Genomic DNA, 26202 nt, shown 5'->3' with positions numbered 1-26202 from the left:
ACTTGTTATTTGGGAGATTTTAAATTTTTCGTTTCACTGAGTTGAGTAAAAAAGAAAATGCATACTAATTGTAACATATCAAAAATGCTGAAGTGCCTAAAGTAAAATTGTCTCCATTTCCAAATTTACTTTCTGATGTAATTTGGTATGTATCTTTCATAATTTTCCTGTGAGAATAATAAATAAATACAAATTGCATGTGCATCTATTTTTGAAAACTAGAATTGGATAAGAAATATTATATAACTTTCTTTTTTTGTTACTGTTTAAGTTTCTGTTGCAGATATTCTTACAAGTCAGTATATATTAATATACACTAATCTTTTTAATAATTTGTGTATTTTGTAGCTATAGAGCTACAGAGATGATAGCTACATAGCTATGTAAATGTACACTGCGTATACCAGAATTTATTCCTTATTCATACCAGATCCTGTTGATGAACAGTCAGATTGGTTTCAGGTCGTTTCCTTTTAAAGACACTGCTGCAGTGTGTTGTTCATATTAGTCCCTTAACTTCTGTCAGATAAGTTTCCAAAAGTGAAATTATTGTTGAGGGCATGTATATTTTTTAATTTTAGTGAGTTATACCATATTACTTTACCAAGAGAGTATAAAAATTCATTATTCCATCAGACGTGTATATAAAACTTACTATTTTCTTAAGCCTTTGGCAGCCCAAGACAATACCATCTTTTTGTGTGTGTGTCACTTTGAAGGGCAAGAAACAGGTATCTCATTATTTCAATTTGTGTTTCTCTGATAGTGTATTTATTTTTATGTATTAGCATTTCCTTTTCCTCTCCTGGACATGCATTTTTCATCTGTTGCCCATTTTTCCCTATTGAGTTATTTATCATTTCTCATATGCTTTAGAAGTACCTTGTCTTAGAAATAGGAATCCTCCATTTGTTATGTGTGCTGCAGGTGTTTTCTTTCTGTCTCTCATTTGTTTTTGTTCCTTGTTTATGATATTTTTTTTCCGTGCAGAGATTTTGAACTTTCATTAGTTGACTCTATCAAAAAAAAATTTTTTTTATTGCATGTAGATTTTCAGTCTTGCTTGAGACGGTCTTTACCCCCTCAGTTTAGGTGGATAATTACCCATATATTTCCTACTCGGTGCTAAGTAAAATTTCTATAATTTTATTTTTCCATTTTCAATTCTATTAGAATTTTTACTCAGAAACTATGATTATTAGGACTAGCAAGGTTTTTGAGTGCTCTAATATATTGCTGTCAGACCTTCTTTTATAATCCTTTTTTCAGTGAGAGCCAAGTTTTCTACTTGTTTGACTTGGTTATGCTCCTTCCCTGCCATTGGCAGATTGTGATTTTTTTTTCTACGTACTAAGGGATGAGAACCCCCCCAAACCCCCATCTGAGTCAAGCTGTGAGAGTCCTCTGGCACTAGAAAACCTACAGGAAGGGGAAGACACAATAAGGGTGCTGATTACAGACCACATCCTCTCCCCTGGAGTGAGGGGGGGTGGGGCTGGTGGGTCTCTCTGTTCTTAGGCCTCTCCAGATGCAAGCCTGGGAGGAGGATCAATCCTTGCCTGACCAATCACCCTTCAGTGCAGTCTTCTGGATCCAGGGTTCAAGTTCAGTCTTCCCGATTCCCCCCCGCCCCCCACTAAGCACTTTGAATATTGAAAGTTGTGCAAGGGTCCCCAGTCCTCCCTACACAGACCTTAGGTTGGGATTCATATAGTCTTCAAGGAATGGTAGGTGGAGATGCTCCCCTAAGCTAGGTCCTTTGTGGGAGATTCATTGTAAAGAGAAGTTGAAGCATCTGGGACTATTTGAGTGAGGGCTAGTTGTAGTTGGAAAGCTAAACAATATAACTTGAATAAGCTTAGGGGATTTTATATTCCTTACTTCATATGCTTCTCCATCCTCCTAAAAGTAGTTTCACCTTTTCCTCTATAGGTGCAAGAAGACTTGTATTTCAAAGCTTAAAATGATCCAATCTACATAATTCTGGGATAGATCATAAGAGGACTCTAATTTAGCACTAAATTCAGTAACAAGAAGTTCAGAACAATAGTCTGTATTCCAAAGCCAAATGGCATTGCCTTCTTGCTCTAAATATTGCACATTGTCTCACAAACCATGTTTAGGTCCTTTATCAACTGAAAACTCCGTCATCCAGTAACCTAGGTAGGGCAGGCATTACTAGTCTGATTTTTTACCTATGGGAAACTGAGGCTCACGGATCCCAAGTGGGTTGCCTAAGTCACATAACAAGTAAGCTGACAGGACTGGGGCCTTAACTCAAATTCAGTCGATTTACAAACTATTGTCATTTTGTTGAAAATAATTCCTCACATTAATTCATCTACTTATTAAAAAAATCCATATTGGGTACATACTATTTGCCAGGAACTGGTCTTGGTGCCATTTTAAACACTTAACATAGTCTTTTATAGTCAAAGCGCTTTCACCTGCATTATCTCACATACTGTTTTCTGTCGATCACATCTTCTTTCCTGAATTAGGTTGCATAATTGTATGTGAACCTATTCAAGTGGGTGAAAGGAGAATTTCCTGTTGTTAATATGGGCAAATGGAGGCATATCTATTTCAGGCATCTGTCTACTGAGAGCTGAGGATGACATCAAATCTATTCCATTTGCAGATGAGGTCTCTTCTTTATCTCATTCTCTCCTCTAGAACATATGGCCTTCACTGTTTCATCAGGTCTCAAAACACCTGTGAGCATAGTTAATAACATTTTGGCATTTTGTGAATTTTATTCCATGGAGGATGAACATTCGGTCAATTCAGGAAAATTCATGAGCCAGAATTCAATACTTAACCAAAAATGATAGATAGATAGATGATAGATAGATAGATAGATAGATAGATAGATAGATAGATAGATAGATAGATAGATTTTGTTGAACAAAATTTTGTTCTTTTGATTCCTTGCAGGTAATGAAAACTGTATAGAGGTACTTTTGGAGCAGAAATGTTTTCGCCAGTTTATCGGTAATCCCTTTACTCCACTGCACTGTGCAATGTAAGTAGAAACACTGGAAGTTAATGGTGTTGCTTTTATCTTTTTAACTATACACAGAGAAATTGCCTTTTGGGGGAAGGGCCTGGCTTTTAGACCAGAAGTAAGACCAATATATTCCATTTTGCTGCTAAGGGCAAATAGGTCTCAGAGCAAAGTGTGGTTCCTAGGGTTAATGATTTTCCAGGAGCTTTCTGTGGTGTGCCCAGGTTCCAAGGCAGCTCACATGTCACCTGAGAGGAACTATATGAAGGGTAGTGGGTGACTCAGAGGCACATTACACCCCAGGTGAAGAGGTCTTCAGATGTACCTTACATTTGTGTACCAAATTCAAAAACTAAGCTAGGGTTAACAACAATATGCCTGCGGATGATTAGAAAGACATCTAATAGCAGGAAGACTTTTTATATATTGTAATTCTCCATTCTTCATGTGTTGTAAGTTCTTTTTTTGATAAATGTACTTTTTGCTGCCATCTCGTAGTCTGAAGCATTGTTTAGAGAATGAAGTGACTTTAAGGCAGACTTCCATGGTCATTCTGGGGGAGGATGGTCACCTGGGGCCTGCTTTGTCTTTGCATTTGCCTACGGGCTTCACAAGCAGCTGGGTCATTGGACTGAAAGATATTGGAGGTATAACGTGGATCAAAAAAGAAAGTAAGGAATAGAGAGTAGGAGTGATTTTAAATTTGAAGGAACAATGTCTTTGTTGATTCGGTACTCCTAAAAACTAACATTTCGCTTCATATAAGTGCTATGCAGTAAACTCCTTCCTGGATGTAGGGGTTCTGAAGAAATGCAGGCATTACAGAATGTGTGCCACAAGAACTGTTAAAATGATTTAAAGAAGCAATTCAAAGTGATGCAAACAACTTTATTTTACACTTCATGAAGCAGACAGTCTACTTTCAAGAGGCCAGAGAATTGTAAAGTAAGGCAGAAAGCTTACCGCTTTCACAGATTAAAGTACAGGAAACAGAGAAGGGAAGAAATAAAAATATCTGATAAGGAAGGGTTACATTTGGCCTTATTGGAGGTATCACCGGAATGGGTGATATAACTTGGTAATTATTAATTGGTTAAGTAGATGGTCTGACATCTGGGAGCTGGTACATTTTCAAGAACATGAAACCTGAAAGTTAAGTTTTGTTTTGCTGATGTTGTTTCCCAGGATCAGTGGTGCCTGGCGCTACCAGGTAAAGGTTCATTCATGTGGGATCAGTTTGGCAGCTCTTCCTTCCCACTTGGATCAGCCTCTGGCCAACCAAGAGGTTTGGGCAAAGGTGATGTTGCAAGTTACTCTCAGTTACCACTGTCTCTTTGGGTCTCAGTCTATATTTCACAGGAGATAATGTTAGGTTTACATTCTAGGTGGAAGAAGACCATAAGTTGGCTGGCTTATGACTGCATACAGTCATCTAAAACCCTTGAGAGAATAACAGACTAGGAAGCAACAGGCCAGGAGGATACTTATTAATAGTAAAAGTATTCCTAAGGTTTGCAGGACATTCCTGAACCAGGGTCCTCATGAATCAAACCAACTAGAATCACATAAATTTAGAAATAATCCCAAAGAGTGGATTCTTCCTTAAGCCAGCTGACCTGTTCATGTATTTTATGTAACCGCGTTTCCACTTCCCCAGAAGTGTTTATCCAGCAAGCTTGTTCTAGAGAAACCTAGACATTAGAAATCAGGAGAAAGTCTGTGATGGACAGAACCACAGGCTCACCAATTTATAGCAAAGCCAACAGTAGGTTAGAAGTTGGATTACCCTCCATTGCAATGGCCTGCTGTATATGAACAATGGCACTATCTTTCTAGGCCAGGGCAAGGTGGAAGGTGGACAAAGGAATCATAAAGACCTTCATGGTAGAGTAATTAGGAAAAGAATGGCCAAAGAGGGAAGGAGGAATGGAAAGAAATGTTCTTGATCCAAGATCCTGGGAGGAAACAGTGTACTTCAGTGTCAGCTACTAATCTTCCCAATTTGGTTTTGAGGTCTCTGACATTGGCACAGGACCAGATGTCAGATGGAGCCTTCTCCAGTTGTGAAATATGCACCCAGGTTCAACATCTTGTAGTTGGCAGTGATGTCAGTGGTCAAGGGTACTTGGTAGAAACCTTTCCAGGAATCTCACTTTTGCAAAAGTATCAGAGTAGAGTAAAGCAATAACTGTCTGCAAATGACAAAAGACTTAAAAGTACCTATTGTGACATCTGATGATAGGTCATTACAAGGAATTGACAAGGAACTTTGGTTATTTTTGTTGTACATAACATTCAATGATAAGTAGAATCACGACAGACATTAGAACATATCAGAATTTTAAGAATTTTTAGAAACACTTATAATAACATATATAAATACAACATAAAAACATCATTCCACATTTGGCAATGCTTCTTATATAATTTAACAAACCAAATAAACCTAATTAGTTTAATATTTTTTTCATAAGGAATAAAAAAAAATCTTTTGAGATGTTCCAGATATCTTTTAAACATCCCAAACTTCATTCAAGGACAAAAATACTTCATTTAGAATTTGATTTGGGGGAAGTTTGTCCAAAATATCAAAAGATTTTAAAACACTTGGTTGAATAGGATCATAGGTCACTGTGCAATAATAAGCTATCCATTAACCAAAGGAATAAAGACTTGAAAGATAAATACAGAAAGTTACATAGTACCTAAAAAAACAAACAAAAAATCTCCTTGACTCTTTTAATATTAAGAAGACTGGGTTTTCTTAAGTAATTAAAGACTAAATAAAGATAGCCTAAAGCACAGTAAATTATTTTGGTAAGACACAAAATCTGCTTTAGAGGAGGATTACTTAAAAGATAAAAAACAAAACAAAACACCTTTACTTATGGTTTCTTATTAAGAGCAGATCAATAATCTAACTAAAAAAAAACTCTTTGTTCTTTTAACGGAGTGAAAACCAAATTCTAATTTTATACTAGTATACTTTGATATTAAAAGTCATTTTTTAAAAACTTAAATAAATCCATTCCAATCTTAGCCAGCTTGACCACACATAGAATTCCTTTTCCAAGATTCCTTTTCCATAGACCATTTACAACTTTTTATATCCATTCACATTTTGTACTAATTTTTTCCTCTCTTTCTTATTCCAAAAAAAAAAAAGTCATCTTACTTGAGGAGAAAATTACTTTTCTCTTTTTTGTTACCAAAACAAGAAAACAAATAAAGCCCATGTCTTTCATTCTGTTCCTTATCCAAAAAATACATTCTACTTTTATTACCTACTTTTCTAACACAGTTATTTGCTCTCACACTTATTATTTCAAAATAGTGTTAATTGATTAAAATTCTTAACCCCTTGAATCCTTAACTCCTAGTAAAAAATAAGTAGGCAATAGTGGATTGTCTGTTACATTGCCATTCTGTGGTTTGGCAAATTCATAAATAAATTTCATAATTTCTAAAGTATATCCTTCCTCGTATACCTTTCTCAATGTGGTACAAAACACGTGTACTAACGGAGCCAAATATCTGTAGTTCCTCTGTCAAAGGAAACCAAAGTAGATAAATCTGTGTTTAGTAATAATGTTTCAGAATTTTCTATGAATTGGAAATGATCTAGAAGTCAATGAATATCCATCATTTAATGTATGTCAGTATAACTTTAAGGTTTTAAGTTACCAAGCTTAAAATTATTTAAGTTTTGGAAACTATTTTTATGTATACATATCATAAAGCATAATTATTGTTGAGAAGTTGATTTATTTTTTTTTTTTTTTTTTTTTTTTTTTTTGAGAAGTTGATTTATAAGCTTTTATCTTACTTACCTCAATTTAATTTACTTGTTCTTAATGATTATGTTTGGATCACTCATGAAAATTTCATGATATTAAACAGCTAACTATATCTTAAATTATCTTTCTGGCTGACAAATTCTGTAACAGTGATAACAAGAGCTCACTTGATTTTTAGCAAACCTAGGTCGAATAAAGTTTTATGTCTGCAGTATAAATGTTGATAAGTCTGAAGACATGCTTGTTTTAATTCAACCAACCAACCAAAAACTAGTCTTTCTTTACCAAAGATTTTTAAAGTAGATCATGTGAACCTGAAAAACATTTGGGTTAGTTTCTATATTTCAGAGAGTATTCTTGACTTGTGTAAGTGCTTAATGTTCTTTTTATTATTAATATTATTATATTAATTAACTAATTTATTTATTTATTTGTTGGGGGGGCACAGGGAGAGAGAGAATCTTAAGCTGGGCAAGGAGCCCCACCTGGGGGTGTAGTCTCACAACCCTAAGATCATGACCTGAGCCAAAACCACGCGTCAGAAGCTTAAGCACCTGAGCCACCAGGCGCTCCAAGTGCTCAATGTTCTTTAAGCCAATTAAATAGAGCTCTTTACAAATTAATTTTGGCAATACCATCTGAAAATAGAAAAAAATGTAACATACATACATAGACATACACACACATATAGACAGACATGAACAGAAATCTTATAGCTTTTGTTTTTAAATTTTAGCCTTTAAATGGGTATGATAGTACAAAACTCACTAGTTTATTTAACAACAACAACAAAACAACACAGATCCAAATTGTGTTTCTGGCAAATGGATTAAGTTATGATTACTGGCTTAGATGGCTTAAACTTTTTACTAATTTTAGGAGAGAAAACAAGATTTTTAAATTTTAAAAAAATTCCATTATAGTTAATATGTAGTGTTATATTAGTTTCAGGTGTACAATATAGAGATTCAAGAATTCCATCTATCACCCAGTGCTCATCAAGACTTAAGATTTTTTATTTCCCTAGTTTCCAAATAGCCTGTCTTTTCCTCTTTCTTTTTCTGATAAGAATTACCTCCCTTAAATGTGCATTTCAAAGAGATGGCCTAGATGTGAGTTCCTAAAGACGACCAGGCCTCAAAGGCACAGGGGCAGAACACAAGATCCTCCAAGAAGGACTTTTATTTATTTCATAAATCCAGGATTTTACAATTACCTACAAGCCTTTTGAGATGAATAAGGGTGTTTTGGGGATCGGTAAAAAGACTAGATGAGGCTTTTCTGGTCTTTGAAAACAATTTGTAAGGCAGGGAGTGTTGATTTTAATTCCTTAAAAAAAGGGCTGACCCACTCATCTACTACATTATTTTTAATTTGCTTCTTTATATCAAGGGGAAGATCTTTCTTCAACTAAGGTAGAAATCAAATGATTCCTTAGTTCTAGATTTAGAGCTGTTTGTCTCTGGAGTTCCCCCCATTCCCTACCCCTCACCCCAGGTACATAGTTTCATTTTAGCTTACCAGGAAGGCCTAAAAGAAAGTTACTATTTGGCTGTGAATACCACCTTCCTATTTGGCCAACTTCTGGCAAACCGTAAAACTATTAAAAAAAAAAAAAAAAAAAAAGACCTTTCAAGTACCTTGTTAAGCCAGGACAAACAGTAAGTATCACTGGCAATATTGAACAATCCATGAATGCAAGAGGTGCCCCCAAAGATGGTACGATAGATACTACTTTCCCAAGATGCAGAGCTACCTCCCAAAGATAGCCAAAAGAAGGATTTAGGATAAGCAAGAAGACAATAGCAGTCCTTGGGAGAGAGAAGGATCAATAACCAATGGGTACCTCAAAACCAAATTCAGAAGAATCTAAATTTGGAAAGGAAGGGACAACATAAAATTATACCTGTCCCTCTTGACCAGCCACCACAAAGACTAGGAAAGCTGAATCTGGTTGGATTTCTCACCCTTTGCCTCCTCCTGTCAGGTTTCACAGTTTCCATTTGCAGGCTCCCGAGCAAGTGGGATTTAAAGTAGAGAGTATTACCCTGAAGGCATATACCAGAATTTGGCAAGATTTTTCAATTAATTTTAATTTTATTTCCCCTTGGCTGTTAGAGGGAATAACTGGTAGCAGTTAATTGGAGAATCCTTTGGCATCTTGTCAACACTGGAAGCAGCCCATATAGGGGCCCTCCTTTGAGGGTATATATGGGGGCATTTGAGTTGCTATCAAAGGATTTGCACAAAACCTCGTAGACAGTCTTTTTTCCAGTGTCCTTGTAGATTGCACATGAGACCTCAATTTCTGAGCCAGTGTTTTTATGCTGGTGCAATGGGGCAAGCCCAGGTGGTGTTTTAGGTTTCTGCCCTTTGGAGCAGTTGCATCTGTAAGGCCACTAACTTTGAAAATACTTGTTTCTGATCTTAAAGCCTCTTCACAGTAGAAAGGAAATTCAGAGGATTAGTAGACTGTGAGGACTCAGGTAAAGGAGGATAAAGGGCAATAGTAGGAGTCATATCAATCTTACAGTCTTTGTTTTAGTTCTCTCTTGTATCTTTAATTTTTCATTAGCCTTGACAATAAATCTTTCAATGAAGCTATTTTGGAATCCTGAAGCTTTTTGGAAGCTTCTGCATACCAGCTAAAATTGGTATCCCATTCTCTGTTGATTTGGGAACCCTTGCTTTCAAGTGTACTTCTTAAATGAACGATCTTATCTAACTGGAACATTCCCCATGATGGACATTGTAATTCTGGGTTGCCTTAGTAATATTTTTGCCATTTTTGTAGATATCTATAGCATCTGGAACCACAGTTCTTACACATAAAATAAGCAACTGTGCTGGAAGGCAGAGTGCTCAATTCTTTGAAACTTGAAGTTTTGTTTTTTTTTTTTTTTAAGCTAAGCCTTGAGTCTCTTGGAGCCAAATTAATACCTAAGGGAGATGTGCCATTGGGTTTGGGATTTGGGATTTGTGTAGTGTTTTACAGTGTACCCTGTTGTGGGGAAATTTTTTTGAGCTTGGTGAGTGACCTAGTGTCAATCTAACCTGCTCCATAATCGACTTATCCTATCACAGGAGTCTTAGATTTATGTGGTGATCACTCTAACAGCTTTTAAGTGCTCAACCCATGCGCATAAATTTCATAGCTTTGGCTTCTGAGATTCTCATTAACAATAGATCTATTACTCTTCACAAGCTTTCTTTACAAGGGTGGATGCCCTCATGGCTTTTAATAGTCCAACTTGTGCCTACTTAGATATTGATGTGCCATTGGTCAAAAACAGTCTGCATTTTTTTCTTAATTTATTTCCCCAAGCCTCCCAGGGGTTTATGCTGTCAAGGCCCCTGTTAGTCTTTTAGCGGCTGCCACCTACTGTAGACTTCCAATATAGCTATCGCAGAGCCATTCTTGGATCACAAAACCTTTCTGGGAACTTTAATAAACACTTTTCCTTAAAAAGTTTTGGATAAAGTTTGTTTGGCTTGGAGAATTGCACACAAGGGAGCAGACCTCAAACCCAAGAGTGATTCACCCTCAGCCCTTGGTAACAAGGGGAATAGTGAACTCTGAGGGTTCTGCAGGTGTCCTGCCTCTGTGCCTCCTCCTCCAGCCTATGAGTAGTCACCTTCAAATGCTACCCTCATCACCAACACTGTTAAAATGATTAAAGAAGACAATTTAGGTGATATAAATTTTATTTAGCACTTCATAAAGCAAGCAATTCTCCAAACTCTTGAGAGTGAAAACTGCCTTCCTCATGAAGTGTTAAATAAACTTTATTTGTATGACCTAAATTGTCTTCTTTAATCATTTGAACAGAACATAAACCACAGATATTTGCATCAGACATTTTCGAATGTATCAGATTGCTAAATATACGGTAGATAGGAAGATGGAGTAGGAAGGGATATATAAATTTTTAATGGAAAAATTTTAAAGGTAAAATCTATTTTCATTTTAGAATAAATGATCATGAGAATTGTGCATCATTGCTACTTGGGGCCATAGATTCCAGTATTGTCAATTGCAGAGATGACAAAGGCAGGTAAGTGATCCCAAGATGGCATGCCTCTTGTCTTGATCAATCTTAGTCTCTGCTTTGTGGTTGTATAAGTAGCCAAACATTTATTTTTTAATTGAAAAAGTAATATAAATAATATAAAAGCATTGGGGTTTTTTTCTTTAATTTTTTAAAAAAGATTTTTATTTATATAATCTCCACACCCAGAGTCGGACTCCAACTCACAACCCTGAGATTAAGAGTCACATGCTCTACCTCCTGAGCCAGCCAGGTGCCCCTATAAAGCACCTTAGTTCTTTTAAGAATTAAATGTATAATTAGGTATTATATATATTATAAATATATAATTAGGGTATATAATTAGGAGAAATTACTCTCAGCCCAAAAGCACCAGCCTGTTCCATTGAGAAAGCCACCTTAAACTGTTCTTTTCAGATTTTTATATTCTCCCAAATATTTTCTATACATAGCTACCAACATAGATGAAAATATATGCTTATGTTCTTTTTATGCAAATGGGAGAATTCTATTACAATACTCTGCTTTTAGTGTATCTTGGAGAACTTTTCATGCCAGCATATATAGATTTACCGTACTCTTTTTAAAGGTGCATATTACTTCATTGAATAGGTATACTCGTTTAATCAGCCTGCCTTCTATTGAATAACGTTTAGGTTTTTTCCAACATTTTTGCTATTTCAAAGAGTGGTGCAGTGAACAGTCTAGTATACATCTGTTCACGTGACCAAGTATGTCTAGGAGATCAGTTTTTAGATTGAATTTTTTATTTTGATAAATAATACCAAATTGTGCTCCTAGAGAAATCAACTATCCATATTAGATAATGGGGGCTTTTTTTTATTATTTCAATAGCCAATTATCTACAAATGTCAAACTTAGTTTTGAAAGTATCTTCTTTAAGAAGATACTTACTTGTGGGGCTCAAACTCATGACCCTGAGATCAAGAATCATGTGCTCTACTGACTGAGCCAGCCAGGTGCCCCAATTCTGGAAGTATCTTTAATTTTTTTTTATTTTATTTATGATAGTCAGAGAGAGAGAGAGAGAGAGAGAGAGGCAGAGACATAGGCAGAGGGAGAAGCAGGCTCCATGCACCGGGAGCCCGATGTGGGATTCGATCCCGGGTCTCCAGGATCACGCCCTGGGCCAAAGGCAGGTGCCAAACCGCTGAGCCACCCAGGGATCCCTGGAAGTATCTTTATCAAAGATAAGAAAGAAGTCACTGAAACTGAACATCAAAGGGTCAGTAAAGACGCTAATTTTATTATCAGGACCACCACTTAAACCCTCCAAAGTTAGGGAATGCCATTCACATAAGTGACTGTTCAAAGTCCACTCTGAATGGACTTTAGAGTAGGCCTAATTGTTATCTCTGCAAACTGAGAAGTTTTAAATCCCTAAGATGACACTGAGCACATATTTCTTCAGGCATATACAGAAAGAGAGTGTGTTAAATTTAAAGGAAGCTGAAATCCTATTTGTTTTAAAACATTAGGACACCACTTCATGCAGCAGCATTTGCTGATCACGTGGAATGCCTGCAGCTTCTTCTGAGACACAATGCTGAAGTGAATGCAGCGGACAATTCAGGGAAAACAGCACTGATGATGGCTGCTGAGAACGGGCAGGCAGGCGCTGTGGGTATGTGCTTGACTGGTGGGCTTCGCATTCATGCCCAACCCAAACTGGAGTAACATAAAATGGAGAAATCGGTTATTCTCTTGGTATATGCATGTAAAAAAGGCCAACATTTTATTTAAGCTCCTTGATTCTACTTGCTAATTGTCTTCAGTCCCCTGTTATTTGATTATTAGTGGACGTTGTCTAAGTGAACTGATCTTTCTGCAGTGAAAACTCTCAACAAATAGAGACCACATGTAGCAACAGAATTATTTTACCTGGAAATAACAAAACAATAAAGTCAATTAAAATTAATGTCTATAGACCTTTGATTTCGATAGAACAATATGGCAATAAATTTTTCCTTTTTTCTTTAAAAGCATTAAATATGATGATGTGGCCATACTAATTTGAATGTGTCATTGCAATTACCATGTAGTCTAAATAACTCTCTTTTGGCTTTTTCTTTAGATATTTTGGTGAACAGTGCCCAGGCTGATCTGACTGTAAAGGATAAAGACTTGAACACACCCTTACATTTGGCTAGTAGCAAAGTATGTACATGAATTTGAAATAATGTTACTTAGCGTTCTAATAAGACTAATACCACTTAAATGCTGTTTCAGAAGTGTGTTCCGTGGCTCTTAATTGAGATGTACATTTTCCCAGGGTATTGTCAACTATAAGCCAAATGGAAGGGGAAGACACAAAGGGCAGACCCACATAGGGGTTGATGAGGATATGCCTTTCATGGCATTTGCCACTGTATTCTTATGTGGTCTGTCTTCATACTGCCACTGTATCTGTTTCCATGGGTTGTAGTCTCATATCATCTTAGTTTTAAACAAGGTTAGGACCTTAGTTATGTGGCTTCTAAAAGGTGTACTTGTTTTCATTTTGTTCCATTTGAATACGGTAATAACACAGCCAAAAAATACTCACCTTTGAGGCAAATAAATGCATTCATGTACATTTCTACCCTCTAACTTTTTTTCTGGTGCATAGTTCAATGAAAGGAATGTGTTTGAGGTCTTTTGTTTTTGTTTTTGTTTGTTTGGTTGTTTTGTTTTTTTAAAGATTTTATTTATTTTTTCATGGGAGACAAAGAGAGAGAGAGAGGTAGAGACACAGGTGGGGGAGAAGCATGCTCCATGCAGGGAGCCCGACGTGGGACTCGATCCCGGGACTCCAGGATCACACCCTGGGCCAAAGGCAGGCACTAAACCACTGAGCCACCCAGGGATCGGTTTTGTTTTTTTTTTTTAATAGAATTATGTTCACATGTAGCTCAAGATTCCTGCTCCTGTAAAAGATAAATGATGTATAAATAAATATATAATTTTACAAAAGTGAGATCACAATGTTCTAAAGCCCACTTTTGTTACTGAATCATATCTTATGGATATCTTTTTTTTTTAAAGATGTATTTATTTATTTATTTTAGACAGACAGGGAGAGATAACAAGGGGGGCGGAGGGTCAGAGGGAGAGAATCTGCAAGCTGACTCCCTGCTGAGCACAGAGGCTGATGTGGGGCTCTGTCCCACGGCCATTGAGATTATGACCTGAGCTGAAATCAAGAGTTGTACACTTAACCAGCTGAGCCACCCAGGTGCCCCATGATTATCTTTGTTTTAGATATCAAACTGTATAGTATTTTAGAAGATGTATGGATTTCTACCCTAAGAATGTGCCATCCTGGGTTGCTTGGGTAGCTTGGTGGTTGAGCGTCTGCCTTTAACTCAGGTCATGATCCTGGGGCCCTGGGATTGAGTCCCTCATCAGGCTCTCCACAGGGAGCCTGCTTCTCCCCCTGCCTGTGTCTCTGCCTCTCTCTGTGTGTCTCATGAATACATAAGTAAAATCTTTTTTAAAAGTGCCATCCTTTATTCAGTCCATCCCCAACTGTTAGACATTTGCTTGTTTTCAAATATATACTACTATAGATGATGCTAATTTTTTTTTTTTTACGATTATGGATGTAATTTTATTTTATTTTATTTTTTTTTATTTTATTTTTTTTATTGGTGTTCAGTTTACTAACGTACAGAATAATACCCAGTGCCCGTCACCCATTCACTCCCACCCCCCGCCCTCCTCCCCTTCTACCACCCCTAGTTCGTTTCCCAGAGTTAGCAGTCTTTACGTTCTGTCTCCCTTTCTGATATTTCCCACACATTTCTTCTCCCTTCCCTTATTTTCCCTTTCACTATTATTTATATTCCCCAAATGAATGAGAACATATAATGTTTGTCCTTCTCCGACTGACTTACTTCACTCAGCATAATACCCTCCAGTTCCATCCACGTTGAAGCAAATGGTGGGTATTTGTCATTTCTAATAGCTGAGTAATATTCCATTGTATACATAAACCACATCTTCTTTATCCATTCATCTTTCGTTGGACACCGAGGCTCCTTCCACAGTTTGGCTATAGTGGCCATTGCTGCTAGAAACATCGGGGTGCAGGTGTCCTGGCGTTTCATTGCATTTGTATCTTTGGGGTAAATCCCCAACAGTGCAATTGCTGGGTCGTAGGGCAGGTATATTTTTAACTGTTTGAGGAACCTCCACACAGTTTTCCAGAGTGGCTGCACCAGTTCACATTCCCACCAACAGTGTAAGAGGGTTCCCTTTTCTCCGCATCCTCTCCAACATTTGTTGTTTCCTGCCTTGTTAATTTTCCCCATTCTCACTGGTGTGAGGTGGTATCTCATTGTAGTTTTGATTTGTATTTCCCTGATGGCAAGTGATGCAGAGCATTTTCTCATATGCATGTTGGCCATGTCTATGTCTTCCTCTGTGAGATTTCTGTTCATGTCTTTTGCCCATTTCATGATTGGATTGTTTGTTTCTTTGGTGTTGAGTTTAATAAGTTCTTTATAGATCTTGGAAACAGATGATGCTAATTGTAGAGATTTTTTTTTAAAGAATTCTTTACTCATTCCTTTAAGATAAATTCCTCAATGAGTCTAAGGCTATGAATATATTTAATCCTAAATGGGCCTCTGATAAGATCACAATTGTTTACACTCCACCAGCAGTGCATCAGAATGAAAACTCCATGTTATAGTGTAATGCCAGCTGACACCAGTGGTGGTAGTTTGTTTCAATATGGTGACAGTATTAAAGATGTTGTCTGTACCCAGTGGTATGAGATGCTTTGGCTATTCCTTTCACTGGTTGCATTTTCTCACTTCATGCTCTGGGAAACCCATGGAAACCCCAAAAAAAGGTTCAGTTTCATGAAGTTTATTTCTTTTTTTTTTTTTTTTTTTGCATTTTTTTTATTGGAGTTCAATTTGCCAACATAGAGCATAACACCCAGTGCTTATCCCATCAAGTGCCCCCGCCCCACTGCCCATCACCCAGTCACCCCAACCCCCCCACTCCCCTGCCCTCCCCTTCCACTACCGCTTGTTCGTTTCCCAGAGTTAGGAGTCTTTCATGTTCTGTCTCCCTCTCTGATATTTCCCACTCAGTTTCTCTCCTTTCCCCTTTAATCCATTTCACTATTTTTTATATTCCCCGAATGAATGAGACCATATAATGTTTGTCCTTCTCCGATTGACTTACCTCACTCAGCATCATACCCTCCAGTTCCATCCACGTTGAAGCAAATGGTGGGTATTTGTCATTTCTAATGGCTGAGGAATATTCCCTTGTATACATAGACCACAGCTTCTTTATCCATCATCTTTCGATGGACACTGAAGCTCCTTCCACAGTTTGGCTATTGTGGACATTGCTGCTATAAACATCGGGGTGCAGGTGTTCTGGCATTTCACTGTATCTGTATCTTTGGGGTAAATCCCCAGCAGTGCAATTGCTGGGTCGTAGGGCAGCTCTATTTTTAACTCTTTGAGGAACCTCCACACAGTTTTCCAGAGTGGCTGCACCAGTTCACATTCCCACCAACAGTGCAAGAGGGTTCCCCTTTCTCCACATCTTCTCCAACATTTGTTGTTTCCTGCCTTGTTAATTTTCACTATTCTCAGTGGTGCGAGGTGGTATCTCATTGTGGTTTTGATTTGTATTTCCCTGATGGCCAGTGATGCGGAGCATTTTCTCATGTGCCTGTTGGCCATCTGTTTGTCTTCTTTGGTGAAATTTCTGTTCATGTCTTTTGCCCATTTCATGATTGGATTTGTTTGTTTCTTTGCTGTTGAGTTTAATAAGTTCTTTATAGATCTTGGATACTAGCCCTTTATCTGATACGTCATTTGCAAATATCCTCTCCCATTCTGTAGGTTGTCTTTGAGTTTTGTTGTCTGTTTCTTTTGCTGTGCAGAAGCTTTTTATCTTGATTAAATCCCAATAGTTCACTTTTACTTTTGTTTCCCTTGTCTTCATGGATGTATCTTGCAAGAAGTTGCTTTGGCCAAGTTCAAAAAGAGTGTTGCCTGTGTTCTCCTCTAGGATTTTGCTGGATTCTTGTCTAACATTTAGATCTTTCATCCATTTTGAGTTTATCTTTGTGTATGGTGTAAGAGAATGGTCTAGCTTCATACTTCCACATGTGGCTGTCCAATTTTCCCAGCACCATTTATTGAAGAGACTGTCCTTTTTCCAGTGGATAGTCTTTCCTGCTTCGTCGAATATTAGTTGACCATAGAGTTGAGGGCCCATTTCTGGGTTCTCTATTCTGCTCCGTTGATCTATGTGTATGTTTTTGTGCCAGTACCACACTGTATTGATGATTACAGCTTTGTAGTACAGCCTGAAATCTGGCATTGTAATGCCCCCGGCTCTGGTTTTCTTTTTCAGTATTCTCCTGGCTATTCAGGGTCTTTTCTGATTGCACAGAAATCTTAAGATGATTTGTTCCAACTCTCTGAAGAAAGTTCATGGTAGGGCAGCCCTGGTGGTGCAGCGGTTTAGCGCCGCCTGCAGCCCAGGGTGTGATCCTGGAGTCCTGGGATCGAGTCCCACATCGGGCTCCCTGCATGGAGCCTGCTTCTCCCTCTGCCTGTGTCTCTGCCTCTCTCTGTCTCTCTCTCTGAATAAAAAAATAAATAAATGATCTTTAAGAAAAAGAAAGTCCATGGTATTTTGATAGGGATTGCATTAAATGTGTAAATTGCCCTGGGTAGCATTGACATTTTCACAATATTAATTCTTCCAATCCATGAGCATGGAATAGTTTTCCATCTCTTTGTATCTTCAATTTCTTTCAGAAGTATTTTATAGTTTTTAGAGTATAGATCCTTTACCTCTTTGGTTAGGTGTATTCCTAGGTATCTTATGCTTTTGGGTGCGATTGTAAATGGGATTGACTCCTTAATTCCTCTTTCTTCAGTCTCATTGTTAGTGTATAGAAATGCCACTGATTTCTGGGCATTGCTTTTGTATCTTGCCACACTGCCGAATTGCTGTATGAGTTCTAGCAATCTTGGGGTGGAGTCTTTTGGGTTTTCTACATAGAGTATCATGTCATCTGCGAAAAGGGAGAGTTTGACTTCTTCTTTGCCAATTTGAATGCCTTTTATTTCTTTTTGTTGCCTGATTGCTGAGGCTAGGACTTCTAGTACTATGTTGAATAGCAATGGTAAGAGTGGACATCCCTGTTGTGTTCCTGATCTTAGGGGAAAGGCTCCCAGTGTTTCCCCATTGAGAATGATATTTGCTGTGGGCTTTTCCTAGATGGCTTTTAAGATGCTGAGGAATGTTCCCTCTATCCCTACACTCTGAAGAGTTTTGATCAGGAATGGATACATTTTTTTGTCAAATGCTTTCTCTGCATCTATTGAAAGGGTCATATGGTTCTTGTTTTTTCTCTTGTTGATATGATCTATCACGTTGATTGCTTTACGAGTGTTGAACCAGCCTTGCATCCCAGGATAAATCCCACTTGGTCATGGTGAATAATCTTCTTAATGTACTATTGGATCCTATTGGCTAGTATCTTGTTAAGAATTTTTACATCTGAAAAAAAATTTTTACATCTGTGTTCATAAGGGATATTGGTCTATAATTCTCCTTTTCGGTGGGGTCTTTGGTTTTGGAATTAAGGTGATGCTGGCCTTATAAAACAAGTTTGGAAATATTCTGTCCCTTTCTGTCTTTCAGAACAGCTTTAGTAGAATAGGTATTGTTTCTTCTTTAAAAGTTTGATGGGGGAAGCCCAGGTGGCCCAGCGGTTTAGCACTGCCTTCGGCCCAGGGTGTGATCCTGAGGACCTGGGATCAAGTCCCACATCGGGCTCTCTGCATGGAGCCTGCTTTTCCCTCTTCCTGTGTCTCTGCCTCTCTCTCTGTGTCTCTCATGAGTAAATGTATAAAATCTTTAAAAGAAAAAACAAAAATACATTTGATAGAATTCCCCTGGGAAGCCATCTGGCCCTGAACTTTTGTGTCTTGGGAAGTTTTTGATGACTGCTTCAATTTCCTCCCTGGTTATTAGCCTGTTCAGGTTTTCTCTTTCTTCCTGTTCCAGTTTTGGTAGTTTGTGGTTTTCCAGAAATGTGTCCATTTCTTCTAGATTGCCTAATTTATTGGCGTATAGCTGCTTATAATATGTTTTTAAAATCGTTTGTATTTCCCTGGTATTGGTTGTGATCTCTCCTTTTTCATTCATGATTTTATTAATTTGAGTCTTTTCTCTTTTGTTTTTAATAAGGCTGGATAATGGTTTATCTAATCTTATTAATTCTTTCAAAGAACCAACTCCTGGTTTTGTTGATCTGTTCCACAGTTCTTCTGGTCTCTATTTCATTGAGTGCTGCTCAAGTCTTTATTAACTCTCTTCTTCTGCTTGGTGTAGGTTTTATTTGCTGTTCTTTCTCCAGTTCCTTCAGATGCGAGGCTAGCTTATGTATTTGAGTTTTTTCCATTTTTTTGAGGGATGCTTGTATTGGGATGTATTTCCCTCTTAGGACTGCTTTTGCTGTATCCCAAAGATTTTGAATGGTTGTATCTTCATTCTCATTAGTTTCCATGAATGTTTTTAATTCTTCTCTAATTTCCTGGTTGACCCTTTCATCTTTTAGCAGGATGCTCTTTAACCTCCACATGTTTGAATTTCTTCCAAATTTCCTCTTGTGATTGAGTTCAAGTTTCAAAGCATTATGGTCTGAAAATATGCAGGGGACAATCCCAGTCTTTTGGTATCGGTTGAGACCTGATTTGTGACCCAGTATGTGGTCTATTCTGGAGAAAGTTCCATGTGCACTTAAGAAGAATGTGTGTTCAGTTGCATTAAGATGTAAAGTTCTGTAAATATCTGTGAAATCCATCTGGTCCAGTATATCATTTAAACCTCTTGTTTCTTTGGAGATGTTGTGCTTAGAATATCTGTCATTTGCAGAAAGCGCCATGTTGAAGTCTTCCAGTATTAGTGTATTATTATCTGTGTCTTTACTTTGGTTATTAATTGATTGATATACTTGGCAGCTCCCACATTAGGGACATAAATATTCATGATTGTTAGTTCCTCCTGTTGGATAGATCCTTTAAGTATGATATAGTGTCCCTCTTCATATCTTACTACAGTCTTTGGGATAAACTTTATCTGATATGAGGATGGCTACCCCAGCTTTCTTTTGAGGACCATTTGAATGGTAAACGGTCCTTAAGTCCTTATTTTTGGCTGTACGTGTCCTTATGTCTAAAATGAGTATCTTGTAGACAGCAAATAGATGGGTCTTGCTTTTTTATCCAGTCTGAAACCCTGTGCCTTTTGATGGGATCATTTAGCCCATTCACGTTTAGAGTAACTATTGTAAGATAGGAATTTAGTGTCATTGTAATACCTATTCAGTCCCTGTTTTTGTGGTTTATTTCTTTTGGGTCCTCTTTCTTTTACAGAGTCCCCCTTAATATTTCTTGCAGAGCTGGTTTGGAGGTCACATATTCTTTCAGTTTCTGCCTATCTTGGAAGCTCTTATCTCTCCTTCTATTCTGAATGAGAGCCTTGCTGGATAGAGTATTCTTGGCTGCATGTTCTTCTCATTTAGGACCCTGAATATATCCTGCCAGCCCTCTCTGGTCTCTGTGGAGAGGTCTGCTGTTAACCTAATACTTCTCCCCATAAGAATTAGGGATTTCTTATCTCTTGCTGCTTTAAGGATCTTCTCTTTATCTTTGGAATTTGCAAGTTTCACTGTTAAATGTCGAGGTGTGGACCGGTTTTTATTCATTTTAGGGGGAGACCTCTCTATCTCCTGGATCTGAATGCCTGTTTCCCTCCCCACCTTAGGGAAGTTCTCAGCTATGGTTTGTTCAAATATGCTTTCTGGCCCTCTGGCCCTCTCGGCGCCCTCTGGAACCCCAGTTATATGTAGATTTTTCCTTCTGAGGCTGTCATTTATTTCCCTTAATCTTTCCTTGTGGTCTTTTAATTATTTTTGTCTTTTTTCCTCAGCTTCCTTCCTTGCCATTAACTTGTCTTCTATGTCACTTGCTCTTTCTTCTACCTCATTAACCCCCGTCATTAGGACCTCCAGTTTGGATTGCATCTCATTTAATTGATTTTTAATTTTGGCCTGATCTAAATTCTGCAGTCATGAAGTCTCTTGAGTCCTTTATGCTTTTTTCCAGAGTCACAGTAGCTTTATAATTGTGCTTCTGAGTTGGCTTTCTGACATCTAATTGTAATCCAAAATCTGTAACTCTGTGGCAGAGAGTCCTGTTTCTGATTCTTTCTTTTGTTCTACAATGGTGGAAGTTAATACCTTCTAAAACATGATCAGCATATACCCAGAACCAAGTGGAATACCGTTGCTGGTTCATTCTGTGAGATTCCTCATTCCCATTCTTCCCCCCTCATTTATCCCATTTATGTTTGGGTGGTCAATGGTGGGGCCCTCTACAAGTATTTCTGGTTTATATAAATTTGGGACTGAACATCTTCTAACATACAGAACTTAATATACTCAGAACCAAGAGAATCACCTTCTAGGACCCCTCAGGTAGACTACATTCTCCCTCCACTACAACTTTGTAACTACCACCATTTCCCAGTCCCCTCCTTTTTTCCCCCCTTTTTTATTTTTTTCTGCCTTCCTACCTTGTTAGAAACCCCTTCTCTGTAGTGTCCAGCTCTTCTCTCTTTAAATCTCAGGTGGGATGCTTAGGTGTTCAGGATGGTTTGAAGGTTATCTAGGTGAGTGGGGGAGACAGGTGACTTGGGGACCCTGCTCCTCCACCAGCTTGCCCCCTCTCTGAAGTTTATTTCAAAGTGTAGTGCTTTCATGACCAGAAGTCCAGAGCTCTTCAAACTTTATTGTGCAAATGAATGACCAGAGGATCTCGTTGACATGCGGGCCTGAAGTGGGGCCTGGGACTCAACATTCCTAACCCCCGGGTTAAGCTGATGTTGCTGGTCTGTGGGCCACACTATGAGTAGCAAGGGTTTAGGAAACCATGACCCCTTAACAGGGCATAGGCCTGAAATCCTGAAAGGGTCTCTGACTTTTCCATTGATTTTTTTTTTCTTCTTTTTTAATTATCATCCATCTCTTTTAAGATACAAAGATATCTTCCTCTATTTGAGGAAGAAAAAATCTAGCTTTCCCAAAAGAGTCGCTTCACAATATAAGGCAGTTGTACATAATGATAAGTGATACTGGTAACAGATGTAATAGACGTTTCAAAGGTAGATGATCACAGAAATGGCCATTGAAGGCTTGCGGAAGGAAATGCGACTTGACATATGTTTAAAAAGTAGTGTTAATGGGTTTGAAGGATACTCCTAATTCTGCTCTCTGCTTGCCACTGACCTTGCTGAGCTAGCACCTACTTCAGCTCTCTGAACATTAATTCTGCAGTTACTCTAGAAATATTAATATTTTAGATGCTTACGTTCATCAAATCCTAATAGACCTTATCCAGAATCTTTGAGAATCTAAGGTTCTTTAACAATTAGCTTTTTTTTTTAAGGATTTTATAAATTTATTCGTGAGAGACACAGAGAGAGAGAGAGACAGGCAGAGAGAGAAGCAGGCTTCATGCAGGGAGCCTGATGCAGGACTTGATCCAAGGACCCCAGGATCACGCCCTGAGCCAAAGTCAGAAGCTCAACCATTGAGCCACCCAGGTGCCCCTAACCATTTGCTTTTTAGAAGGAAAAGGAATTACTCAGAAAATTGCCTTATAAAATGTTTTTTAGGCAGATGACGTTCATTTTAAATTTAAAGTATAATGAAGTAATTTTTCAGGAGCTTTTCTTTGTTTCTGTCCTGTGTTTCTTATCATTTTTTTCTTTATTAGGGTCATGAAAAATGTGCCTTGTTAATACTTGACAAGATACAAGATGAGAGCCTTATTAATGCAAAAAATAATGCACTGCAGACGTAAGTGTGACTTCTAAAGTATGATTTGGACTCAGATTCATAGTTGTTTATTCAACAAATATTAAGAGTGTGCTCTGTGCCAGGCTAGCACTGAAGAATACAACGGTGAAAAGCAGAGGTGGCTTCTCCTTCACAGAATTTATAGTCACGTACCTGCAAATACTCACCAAGCGAGACATTTTTTAGTTAGAATCTTTATTTTGTTATCCCTTCATAGAATTGTGTAACATAATATATTAACATCATGTATTTTTACTGGAAAAATGACAGTTTTATAAATCACATTCCCAGAATACATTTGAAGAATTCCTAAGTAGTTTGTCTTAATTATATTTTAATATAATTCAGTGCAGTCTTCAGTGTGAAAGACTTAAAACTGATTCATATTCCATTTTAGGAAATTACCTATGTATTTAAGGGGAAAAGAATATTAAGATTTTTTTCCATTAGGTTTCTTAGGAGGTATATATAGCAGAAATGAATATACTGGGTTTGAATTTATTCTTTAAGGTATTCTAAATTCAACAAAATATCATTTAGTGCATTTACTAATAACAAGGAGGTTTAAGATAAATATATATGGGTGATATGAATACCAATCATATTGATGGACTGTGTGAAACAATGATTTAAATGCTGGAGTAGAAAGCAAGAGACACAGAACCTTCTAGAAAAGATGCTGGAGCTTTTGTTCTTTTTCTGGCTTCCTATCTACTGTTACTGAGATTGTTTGAGATGTAGAGTGTCTGTAACATCTGCAGAGAAACCTGGGCGAACATGAAGGAAAGTTGGATCATTAGCACCTGGGAAAGATCTGGTCGACAAATATTTTTATTTTAAAAAGTAAAATTATTCCTGTACTACTTATAGATTAAGTATTTTCTACCTTTTAGCAATGCAGGTACCCCAAATGACACATTCCCACACAAATGTGTATCACGGTTGACGCCAAGTGTTGTCTTTTTTTAGACCCCTCCACGTTGCTGCACGTAATGGCTTGAAGGTGGTAGTTGAGGAGTTGTTGGCCAAAGGAGCCTGTGTACTCGCTGTAGATGAAAATGGTAAGTGGGAAAAGTAAGCAGTTACTACGCATACCTTCCCTATGCTGTGAAGCCAGAGGAAAATGAGAAAGATAGGAGCTCATTAAAAAGGCAGTAAGAATTCTCTCCCCCTCGGCAGCTTCTGTGTGTGAGAACTCAAACAAAGATAATTTGTCCTGTCTGTCTTTGTAAAACACATAGTCCACCTGTAGCCCACCAGTGCCTTCCATTTTGCATGTAATGCCAGCAGCTGGTCTCTAACTCCTCAGCGTAGTGGTTAAACTGTTCTAGACACACGGAAAAGCTTGCGGCAGGCATTCAGAATTCTAACTGCATACACTGAAGAGTTAGAGACGACACATGTCATTAGTGCATGCTCAAGGGCTCAAAGAAAAACCTAGGTCTTTTGTATTCAGTTCATTCTGAGATCAAACTTTTTTTTAAAGAACAGATCAAAACTCATATTCTCAGTGTGGATATTTAGGGAACATGAGTACAATTTTTTAAATGAATTTCTAGGCTTGAAAGCTTCTCCTGATCTATGTAACATTCCTTTTCTAACTCTAAATGAACTAACTCTTAACAGAAGCTTTCTACCTGGTCCCTAAGAAATTTGGAAAGCTCATGAATACCAGAATTATGTTAAAAAAAAAAAAAGAATTATGTTAGACTACCATTTTGAAGTACAATGCCTATTAACTGTGGAGAGCAAAAGATGAACTTCTGGATATTTATGAATGATGTAACTTATTAATGTGGCATTAATTGTGGCATTTAATTAAAGCATTTTAATTAACGCAACTCAATTAACTGCTTATTACAGGTATTGGAACTAGCAGCCCATGCCTATTTCTCAGAAGTAAGCATTAGCCATATGACATCATTAGCTAATTCCTATTAGTTTCTGTTTTGCAGCCCCATTTATCCTAGCATGTTCCCTGCTCTGTCCCCAACCTGACTCATCTAAGAGGCACAGAAAATTCTCTATTACTCCATCTCCTTGGTTGTTCCACCTCCCTTTTCCCTCGTCCTCTTATCACTATCCTATAAGGATTGGCATGCAGAAGTGCACAATTCTTTCCAAATGACCAAAAGAGGCCAAAATAAATTAGTTTTGTCTTTCTCCATTGTAAGCCTGCTGCATCTGAGGCTTTTCCTGCCAATAGCAACCTTGGGAACGTTAGCCCGAAGAGCCCCTTCTTAGAGCTCAGCGGCCTTCTAAAGGCCTGGGAACAATTTGGGGCAGTTTTGTACAGCGCTATACTCATAAATCCTTTACTCATCGATGACCTCCCTGGAATGGAATGTTAAGATACCTGTCTCTTCTTACTTGTTTTCATACTAGAGAGAGGAATGTTGGGGTGGGAGGAGGGGGGAGATGGGCAGAAATTAGGTCAAGTGTTGGTAAAACTTGGCAAAATGTCGAATTTTATTGAGCCAGTTCTTCTGAATAAATGAGTAAGAGGGAGTAGGAATCTTTCTAGCAGAGGAGATAGGCTAACCCTTTTTTGGTCCATAGAATAAAGGTTAGATAAGGGTAGTAATTAAATCAAAGAATCTATCTACATCCTCCAGCATGTATTTAGTTTAGTTTCATCTAAACTATCTCATGTGTTGAGATAGTTTTCTTTTCTGGATAGGACCCTTTGAGTCTACATGGTGGAGAATGACATGACCCTACAGCCTTTTTCCCACACCTGTCACAGTTGGGCTTTGGGACTTTGGTTGGTGGTGTTGCTATTTTTAAAAATTTGGTTACATTTCTCTTAAACGATAGTATATTTTAAACCACAAACAACCAATACTTTCCTGTGTCTGATCTGCTCAAATGATTCCATTTTTCTAGAACTAGTTAATTGGTATATACTTTTTATAAACCTATATATAACAATAAAACTGCCTTTACAGACATCTGATTTTCAATATCTTTTCTAATCTGACACACAATTACCTACTCGGGAAAGTCATTGTTCTCAGAATGAGAGTGCTCTGGCCCCAGCCTGAGGCGCATGGTGTGCGTGTGCTCTCAAGTGGAAACACCTTTGTGGTTGTCCTGTTACTGGTTTTGTGTGTGTGTGTGTGTGTGTGTGTGTGTGTGTAATTGTGTCCCACCCCTGCCCCCTTGTGTTTCTGTTCATTAGATGAAGACTAGAAACCTGCCTAACTTCGGGTAACATAGTGCTTGTTGTCATGTAGATGGAAAAACCAACACCACGACCCCTTCATAAAATGTCTCCCCTCCCCGACCCCCTCTAGCCTCACCCCTAGCATGACTTGTGGGAAGTTAACTCCTCTTTGCCTGGCATGATTTCTAACTGGACATACATCTCCACGTGTGAGGTCGTACGAGATGTACTGTGGAATGCTCACGCCGCCTTTGGATTTCCTGGACTAA

At 38.0% G+C, this 26202-nt stretch overlaps 1 protein-coding gene across 15 annotated transcripts in view; it reads left to right on the top strand.

Annotated features, from left to right (window-relative positions):
* ANKRD44 (ankyrin repeat domain 44) overlaps nt 1–26202 on the top strand; it is a 365215-nt gene that overhangs the window by 287858 nt on the left and 51155 nt on the right. For 14 of the 15 annotated variants that reach the window (XR_005385154.1, XR_005385155.1, XR_005385152.1 and 11 more), the window contains exons 22-27: nt 2938–3025; nt 10776–10859; nt 12353–12498; nt 12949–13031; nt 22685–22767; nt 23737–23828. Coding sequence is in view for 11 of the 15 variants with exons in the window: in XM_038585235.1 (XP_038441163.1) it covers nt 2938–3025; nt 10776–10859; nt 12353–12498; nt 12949–13031; nt 22685–22767; nt 23737–23828 (576 nt within the window). In the remaining 4 variants the exon portion in view is untranslated. Of the gene's footprint in view, nt 1–2937; nt 3026–10775; nt 10860–12352; nt 12499–12948; nt 13032–22684; nt 22768–23736; nt 23829–26063; nt 26096–26202 lie in introns of those variants that run through there. The other variant, XM_038585242.1, reaches the window with a different exon arrangement.

This window comes from Canis lupus, chromosome 37 (genome assembly GCF_011100685.1).
Source record: "Canis lupus familiaris isolate Mischka breed German Shepherd chromosome 37, alternate assembly UU_Cfam_GSD_1.0, whole genome shotgun sequence".
In the NCBI taxonomy this organism is placed as follows: Eukaryota; Metazoa; Chordata; class Mammalia; order Carnivora; family Canidae; genus Canis; species Canis lupus.
The sequence above is the reverse complement of the archived record's forward strand: the minus strand, read 5'-3'. Positions and strand labels throughout refer to the sequence as shown.